The sequence below is a fragment of the Castor canadensis genome, chromosome 13 (assembly GCF_047511655.1).
Source record: "Castor canadensis chromosome 13, mCasCan1.hap1v2, whole genome shotgun sequence".
NCBI classification, from domain to species: Eukaryota; Metazoa; Chordata; class Mammalia; order Rodentia; family Castoridae; genus Castor; species Castor canadensis.
Window position 1 is genome coordinate 107199916 of NC_133398.1, and position 9578 is coordinate 107209493.

At 40.2% G+C, this 9578-nt stretch overlaps 1 protein-coding gene across 1 annotated transcript in view; it reads right to left on the bottom strand.

Moving 5' to 3' along the window:
• LOC109675963 (contactin-associated protein-like 3) overlaps positions 1-9254 on the bottom strand; it is a 203046-nt gene extending 193792 nt beyond the window's left edge. The window contains exon 1 of the mRNA XM_074052428.1: positions 9136-9254. Within this exon, the coding sequence (XP_073908529.1) occupies positions 9136-9208 (73 nt within the window). The 5' untranslated portion in view covers positions 9209-9254. The remainder of the gene's footprint in view (positions 1-9135) is intronic.
• Positions 9255-9578: the final 324 nt, after the last annotated feature.

Genomic DNA, 9578 nt, shown 5'->3' on the forward strand with positions numbered 1-9578 from the left:
TCTGGAGAACCCTGACTAATATAGAGGCTATCAAGAAAACATGTAGAATGGTGTTACGAGAGAGAATCTGGATCCAAATGAACTTGGCAGTTTGAATGGAGTTTTGCGTCTAACTAAGTAACAAGTGATATTTATAGAAGATAACTATAATTCCTCTCTGAATTCCAAATACCACCTGCAAAAGTAAAGGGACTTCAGGTCAAAATTACCTCTTGAGCTTAATTCACATAAAAACCACCCCGAATGCAACAACCATAGGACCCACTCAGCCTCCTTTCTCTGTGTTTCCATCAACACAAGTCATTGAAGCACTGATTCCATTTTATGGATACTGAGCACTGACTGCCTTCTGGGTACTGGGCTAGGTGCTGGCAATAACACAATCACCTGTCAGTGGATGGCAGTCTTGTGAAAGTGATGTGATTTTTAAAAATTTCCTGCAATACAATATGCCCAGTGTAATAGCAGAGGTCCATCAAGGAATGATGAGATTGCCAGTAAGTTAGTGATGAGCGTGTGTTGGAAAGACATTATAAAGACAGTATGTCTGATCTATCATCTTACAGGAGAGATTGTGGGAAATATATTATGGATGTTTCTGGAAAAGCCAGCTGAAAATACAAAGATGAGATGGTAGGAAGGTTACAAGCCTGGTTGAGGGAAGATTGTGACACGGCACAGAATGAAAGTGGAGGGGGATTAGCAACTCAGAATAAGACGAAGACATGGGCTAGTTGCTTTTCCAAGGCCCTTGAATTTTATATGAAAACATGTACCAATGAACTACTTTGCATGAAGGCAAAACTTGCTGTCTAAATACAAATGTGTTCAAATTGAGTAAGTACACACTTACACTGATTGTAACCTACACCATGCCAGGTCACCTCCTGTGCATTGCTCAGACCTCTTGGCTCACCTTCTATCGGTGCTGACTACGCCCCACCCGCAAGTGTGACAAGGCAACAGCTTCCTGAACACCAAGCAGATGTCCTCTCTCTTGGGCCCCTCACACTCCTCACCCTTTCTCTTGTGACAGGATGGGGGAAACAATCCAGCTGTGGCTCAGGAAGGCGGCTCTAAAATGTGATCTACCTGCTTCCCAAGGCTCCCCAGGGAGCTCAAGCCCCATGGCTCAGGGCAGTGTCCAGCCACTGATGCTCTCTTAGACGACTTTCCTTCTTCTCTCTTCTACTCCTCCAAGTGCCCACTCTTCTTTCATGAGATCAGTTTCCAAACAGACTGACCACCTTTGCACATATGCCCATCACAGGCTCAGCTTTCTGGAGAAACTCTGGTTAGGATAACACATTTTTCCAAATGGAATATGGAGACATTTTGAAATATACAGGAGGACAATCAAAGTGATGAATGCCATATGGAGCAGAGAAAGAGGAAAAGGACATCTGTGTAGCCTGCAATACACACACACACACACACACACACACACTCACACCCCAGTTCTGACAACCAATGACATGAACTTTGTCATAGCCATTATTCTTTATCTTTAAGAATACAGAGGAGGAAATGTGTGCAGGAGACTCAACCAGGCTATCTGATAGGAAATTTCTGCTAATATATAGTTAGTATTCTCTCACTATTTCCTATTTCATGTTACAATTGTATCCATAAAGGAAACTATTACTTCACAGACAAACACATCCTCAAGCATTGAAGCATCTAATATTTAATCCTACTCACAAGTTAATAAGGTAGACTGCCAGTTTCCTGGATGACCTGGAAGTTAAACCAAAGGACTTCATAACAGAGTACATACCACGAGCATCAGTTTCCTTGCCTCTAAGTCCCATGAGGGAAACATGGGGAGGTTCACATGAAAGTCTCCACACTGGCTTGCAGTACAAGAGGGGAAACCTAAATTTAGGAATTTGAAGGTTTTCTATAGGCAGTAAGCATTGCATGCCTCACATACAAAAATAATGCCCCACTTGCAAAGTGTGAAGAAACACTACAGACCATGGAAAACTGTCTCTCAACACATATAGGCAGTCTTCTAGCAAATTAAATGTGTGTTTACAAGGGAAAAAAGTAAAATTGGAGTTAATACAATAAAACTCATCACACTGAAACAAATCTTCCATACTCCCGTTTTGTTAATAAAGTATCTTAAGCTTATTTCATACATGACAAATAGCAAATTATTATCATACTGCTATTCATAGTATCTAAAATTCTATGTGAAATTTTCATTGCTGTAGTACAATTTTAGCAGATTATTTGGGTTCCCATAGTTGTTCATAGACAGTAAGAACAGAAGGAGGTAAATTAGTTGTTTTCTTAAAGCTAAGCAACATCTTTTTCTATTGGGGAATCCAAGAGTTTCCCCAGATTTCAGCAACATTTGCTAATTCTAGTCTCTGTAACAAGCTGGGCTATAACATTTCATAGACTCTAGGGCTTTCTTAGTTAACTCTGGTCTTTTCTGCTGGTGCTGTAAGGCAGTTCACATTAGCCTATGGACCAAGATAGCTTTGTAACACCTCACAGATATTTATTTTCCATTTGATATTGTATTACCTCTTACCAATCTTCTTATAATAAAATAATAAACATCTTAACTATAGAAAATGTGAAGTTACATCACAAGTTTTTAAAGTTGAGAAGTATCAAGTATTTAGATTTATTTCTGTTGTAGAGACACACATTCCTCAAAAAGTCACCTAAGATGGAGATCCAAAGTGGAAAATCTTTAAAATTTTATCAACCCTAATAATGTTTTGCTTAAAATACTATTCTCTTTGTTTCTCTGTTAATTGATTTGTCTCAAAAGAAAATTAGGATCTTATTTTATCTAGTGGTCTTTAAATATAAACCCACTATTTGTTCTTTATTTTCACTATGTTTGAAAAGATTAGGTTACTGAGCCCTTTTAGAAGCTGGTTACATACAGGATGTCCAAGAGGGCTCTCTTCCTCCTCCAGAGTTTGAGGGTATGGCACATGGATGTGGTGGAGGGTGGTTATGTGCATCAGAGGAGATGTGATGCTGTATTTTTAACCTCTCATTCTCTTTTGAATATAAAAAAGTATTCCCTGAAACCACAAAACCACCCTGTCCTACCATTTTACTTAATGCAACATACAGCATTGACACATGTGCTTTTAATTCTCCTATGTGCTAGTCAGCTTTTGCCCCTATAACCAAATACTTGATATAATTAACTCAGAAGGATAAAAGGTTTATTTTGGCTCACAGTTTCAGAAGTTTCAGTTCACAATCAATTGGACCCATTGTTTTGTGCCTATGGCAAGGCAGCACATCATGGTAGGATCACACAGTAGAATAAAACCATAAACTAGGAAACAGAGAGGGCACTGGGCACCCAAATCCCCTTCAAGGACATGACCCCTGGATACATAAAGACCTCTTACTAGGTTCCACTTCCCAGTAGCACCACCCTGGGAAACAAGCCTTTAACACAGGGAGCTTTCAGGGACACTCAAGATCCAAATTATAGCACCTTACAACTTTTCTTCACTCACACCCAAGCAAATATCTACTTACATAAAAACATAATTGATTTTCTGTGCATTGCATCCACTTACCCCCCCCCCCAGACACTACATTCAACTTAAATTCTATCAGCTTGCCTGCATGGTAATAGAATTTAAACTCCAAAACAAATCATTATCTTTCTATACTGGAGGTATTCAATTTAATAGACATCTAAAAGTTATAAGTCATGTTTAGACTACATCATGCCAGTGTGTCAAAGAGAAATTCCAATTAATCAGTATCCAAAGACATCCTTCCATTTGGGTCTAGAGTTCCAAAAATGTTGGATTTATATTGAAAGGCAATGGAAAGATTCCATCAACACACAAAATGATTCAAGGTCAAGGTCATAGAAGATTTGAGATACCAATTCCAAGCTTTCCAAATGATTCCTAACATGTACATCATATCCCTAACTCTGCATTTATTTAAGAAACATTCACTCAACATTTTCTCATGAGAGTTAACTACACGATAAGATCAGGAACTACAATTATATATTTCCTAAAAAAATACATATGTACATAAACACACACATAATCTTACATTGTCTTTTTTTAAAATATAAGGGTTTGTTGAGGTGGCTCATCCCTGTAATCCTACATAATCAGGAGGAGAAGATCCAGAGAATAGCAGTTCCAGGCCAGCCCAGGCAAAACATTCACAAGACCCCCATCTCAGCAAACAAGCCAGTAATGGTAGTACATGCTTTATCCCAGCTACTCAGAAGTCATATATAGATGCACCATAATCCAGGACAGCCAAGGCACAAAATCATAAGCCCCTATTTGAAAAATAACTAAATGCAAAAAGAGTTGGGAATGTAACTCAAATGGTGAGCACCTGCCTAGCAAGCACAAGGCCCTAAGTTCAAATCTCAGTCCACCAAAAACACCTCAGGAAGGCATAGAAGTTATAAGGCCCACAGTGAGTCACAAGGCATAAAAAATAATTCATTGTGTTGTTTTAGTTTAAAATCCTTTTAAGGCCTCGATTGTAAATGCTTTTATAGTTATGGGAAAACATACACATCTGTGAATTAGAAGCAAATCATATCTTGTTTTTGTCACTCTCAAGAAATGATATTATTTAATAAATATTTATGTCACATAAATAATTACCACAGATCAACAGTTACACCATTTTTTCTTAGAAACTGAGTCCTTAGAAATAATTTTCACTGCTACCTTATCAAGGAGGTACACTGTTGAATTAAAGTTTTGCAGTTGTAATGTTAAAGCTATCTTAAAATGTTATTATAACATTATTATAACAAGAATGCTCGTTACCTTGAATATGAACATTTTACCCCCATTTAATGAAGTGCTTCTATCCTTATAGAAGAATAGTAGTTTCATGATGAAATTTTAATCAAACCAAGCATGCACTTCATTCTTTAGAAAACTAGACTTACTGTAGACCAACTGAGGCTTTGATATAGATGATAAATCATACAGCTTTACAGATAGATGCCTTCTGCATACTATCACATCAGAGTTAGCAGATCTATGAAATCCTTGCCAAAAGGCATTTAAGGAAACAATGTAGGTTTTATATTTTATATTTTTATGCAGTGGTAGAGCAGATTTGGCATTAGTACAACCATATTAGTTGCAAAATGCAATGCAACAAAGAGCAGTAAGACCAAGGAGCAATTAAACTAGTGAAGAGTCCAAGGGGAAGTGGGGAAGCCCATTCCATTTATCTGTCTGCAGGATTCATTCGGATATCCAGACTTTGGAAAGAGCTTTGAAGAATTCCGATATAGAAGTCACAGCTACCAAATGTTCCCAAAAAGAATGGGGAACAATTCCAATGCCGACTATACATTTGTCATTCAGAAATTTAGGTAAATTTGTTTGATTTTTTTTAAACCTGTTGATATTCAATCTACATACCCTTAGGTAAAAAGCACCAATTTGAATTTATTTTCCAATGTGAATTATTCCATTGGTCCATGCTTCCTTTAATGCAATTCTGAATGAGTTGAAACAAATAAGCATGTAATTTTGAAGGATTCTCAACTTAACAAAGCAGGTGGAAGGGCTGTGTGACTATACCTCGTCACTCCTGAATACTTCAGTGAACATTCCTACAGCAAAGCTATTCTCCCACGGAGCCACAATGTGACATCACCGCTTCCATGGGTAGGGTTGATCCTTAACTCTTATTAGAGTTTCACCAGTTCCAATCATGGCCTTTGTGGAATAAGCATCCATCAAAAACCAGGTACAGCGCTGAGTTGCCTGTATTCTTGTGTTCCTCCAGTCTGAACACCCCCCTCTTGCCCCCTCAACCTCTGACAATTAACTGTAGGTCACTGCCAGCACTGTTCCTCATGTCCCCCACCTTGCCACTCTGGATACTTTCTGAACCCTATGCCATGCCTCTAGGCCACCCACTACCCAGCACGGATGGCTACCTGCTCAGCCCCTGTTCAAAAAGAAAAGGGGAAATGAAGTGGATATGCCTTAAGTTCATTTTTTTTCCATGATCGAATTAAACTCTTGGAATTGATTCCATGGGCTTCTTACATTCTGTAAAGTTTGTTTGATAGACTCCGAAGGAAATGAATAAAGGTAATATGGACTCCATTTTTCTTATGGAATGCCATTTTGCACTAAATTAAGAGCTGTTGCTCATCAGTGAACTCCTTTTTAAAATGGCATTGCTAAAAGGTCCAAATGGAAGCACCTGCTAAAATAATTACCTGCATGCTGTGGGAAGCAATCTTCCTGACACGTATTACCATACTACATCAAAGAGAATTTCCTTCCTAAACCTTGTTGGTTTGTGCTTTTAGCTGGTGAAATTTAGAAAGCATAACTATTTAGAGGAAAATAAACAATTAAAAGTGATTTTAGCTAAGCAAGGAATAAATTAATCAACTCAAAAGTTCCACTGGAAGCTGAGGGTGGTGGCACATGTCTGTAATCCTATCACTCAGGAATCTGAGGCAGGAGGATCATGGGTTAATGACCATCCTGGATTGCAAAGCAAGAGTCTGTCTTAAACAAACAAACAAAAAAAAAATAAAACATATATTGAAGGTTATGTCTCCGTAATTTACCAATTTTAGGCCGATCTGTAAAATCAGCCAGCTATTTGATTATGTGTCATTGGGACAGAATAAAACAATAAAGAATGTCCTCTTAATTCTTCCCATGGTTTTCAGGAACAATATTAGAACAAAAGTGACCTTTCGTTCACTCTTAGACAGGAAGACAAAGTGACAGAACAGGAAAAGAGCCTATGATAAATCATGCATCTAACAGACTCATTTTTAGGCACAATTTTGATGAACCTACTACATGATGAAGTCAAGGACTTCCCACACCACTCCCTCCACAGTGTCCTCATGTACACAGAGAAATGGCAGCCATGTGAGGATGATCCCACCCTAAGAGATGTATTCAGGTCTTTGCTCATGTCCTCTGGTGGCAAGTGAAAGAACTAGCAACAGCAGAGGTAACCACAAGAAGAAAATGAGAAACTCTAACTGGGGTGGGGGAGGGGGACTTGGTTGCTATGAAGTGGTAGAGCACCTGCCTAGCATGCATGACACCCTGAGTTCAAACTCCAGTATCACCCAAAATGATTTAATTATTGTATAGTTAATACACACTACTAAAAGAGAGATAAAACATTAACTGGGGCCTATCCTCAACATTTATAACCACTTCCAGATGAGTTCAGAGGGAAAAACAGTTGACTTGGACACTTTTATATTTATCAGAAACTATTCTAAAATGCAAACGATGCAGTCCTTTCTAGATATTTCATTTTCAGAAAGATGAAGAATAGACCAGAATTGAATTAGCAGGAAGAGCAGGAGGAGAAGGACAAGAAAGGGAAAGGGAAAAGGAGAGAAGGAGGAAAAGAGAGGAGAGGGGAGAGGTGAGGAATGATGGACAGGAGGAGAGGGCAGAGGAATGGGAGGGCTAGCCCATGAATATTGAAGGTAAGAAAATACTCCGTTCAGGTAGAATCCTCCTAACATAAAATTTCCTCCATTTACTTGTTGGGTCAGTGAACATTCAAGTAGATTTCACAGGAACCCCACAGTGTCGAATGTCTAGCTGGCTCTTGTCATGACCCCATTTCATGCACACAGCCATTTGGTACCATAGACACAGGCTACCTTGGTGGGTGAATGATTTTGCTTCTGGAGAGCCAGCTGTAAGCCATGGTGTGTCTACATAAGAACAATTGTAAACTTCCTTATTGACTTTGTTATTGGTATTTAGGATCGTTTCCCTTTTGTTAGTGTAGATTTATCTGGAAGAATTACTCCATCCAAAAGGTAATTTTTAATAAACAAAAAATGTACTGAATACAGAGAAACTAAAGGTTTCTCAGCTGAAAGAAAATCTCACAAAACTAGTATTAAAATTGTAAGTGTCTTCCAATGACCAGAGCCAATTTGGAGAAAGGCCCACATGAACCTGTACACCTGTGTTCTGCACCGCTCATCCCTGGAGATGCCTACCCTCCCACAGAGAGTGCTGTCTGTGAAAGAGAACGACTTCAACTTCTCCCACTGGAATCCAAGCAAAATCCTTTCAGTACACCTAGTACTGGGAAGAAAAAGAGATCACAAGGATGGAACAAAGCCAGGAAAGGGGTGCCAGGGTCTCCTCCACATCCCACTGCTTTGCTTTGCTCATGGAAAGGCTTGTTGAACCCTGTTACCAAAAAGTAAGAGTGACCTCTAGTGCCTTGTTTTATCATTGCTGTATTCTCCCAGCTAATTGTTGAATTATCTATCCTACTTGCTACTATGCAAGCAGTTCACTTCTCAGTCATGAGAAGAAAGGGAGACATCTTCCAGATAGAGATTTAATCCAAGCCAAAAAAATTAACATTTTGTGTCTTGTAAAATATGGTTGCATTGCGTTCTGCTGAACTCTTGGGACTGTCATCATTACATTAGACTATGACCCACTCTACAAATAAAAGCTTCCTAAATTTCTACCAAATCAGGAACAGGGCACCCAATGAGAAACTTTAAAAATGTAAAATATCAGCATGCAGAGAGGAATAATTTTCAGGATCACCCAGATGACTATGTTTTGTCTTTAAAGCAAGAATTTTTTACTGTAGCAATGAAGCCCCCTGTCCAGGGAGTGCCCAAGTGTTTTGTCTTTAGTAGCCTGGGCAGGTATTAAGATCTAGGACCACCTACAGGTGCTTCCTCCCTGGCCAGCCTAAGAGGTAATTAGCATCTTAACTCTGAAGCTGCCAAGATCTGCAAAACATCTAAATTAATGCAGTATGATGTCACGTCTGCCGGTTATTTCCCCATTAGACTTCATTCCTACAAAGTGCTACGATCCTAAAAAGAAAAAGAAGCAATGACAGCACTTGCAGACTAACCCCCTTACTATGACTTTCTCTGGCTTTATGGAAAAACGTTCACTCCCAATGAATATTGAAATACAGAGATAAAAAGCCAAAAAGCCTGCTAGACTTTAAGAGTCTCCCAAAAGAGAACTGGGTCTCGATTTTCAGATTGCAATCCCACGGGGCTTCTTCGCAATCCCAGGTCCCGATATTAACTGATAATGGATGAAGTTTCCCAGAGAGCCAGGCTAAGTTTGCAGCATTCGCGGTACTTACGCGGCTGGTTCCAGGTCTGCGTGGGCAGCAGCAGCAGCAGCACCCGCAGGAAGGCTCTGGCCACAGGGGCCATGCTCGCTGGGAGGCTCGCGGGCTCCTGCACCCCCCCTTCCTCCCAATCTCTCTCTCCTTCCCACTCTCCTCTCTCCCTCTTCTCTTTCTCTCCTTCTTCTTTCTGTCTCCCTCTTCCCTCCCTCCCCCTCTCTTCTCTGGCTCTCCCCTCTCTCTCTACCTCTCTCTCTCTCCTCTTTCTCTCTCCCTTTCCCCGCTCCCCCCCCCACCTCAGCCCCGCTGCTCCCGCTGCGCCCCCCTCCAAAACCCTCCCCAGCTCCCAGCAGTGTCTTTCTCCCTGCGCTCTGGATTGCGCGGTCACCGCACCAGGCTGGGAGGTGGCAGGTTCGCGGTGGGTCCCCTACACCTTGCTCTCCTGTAGAGGTGGCAGG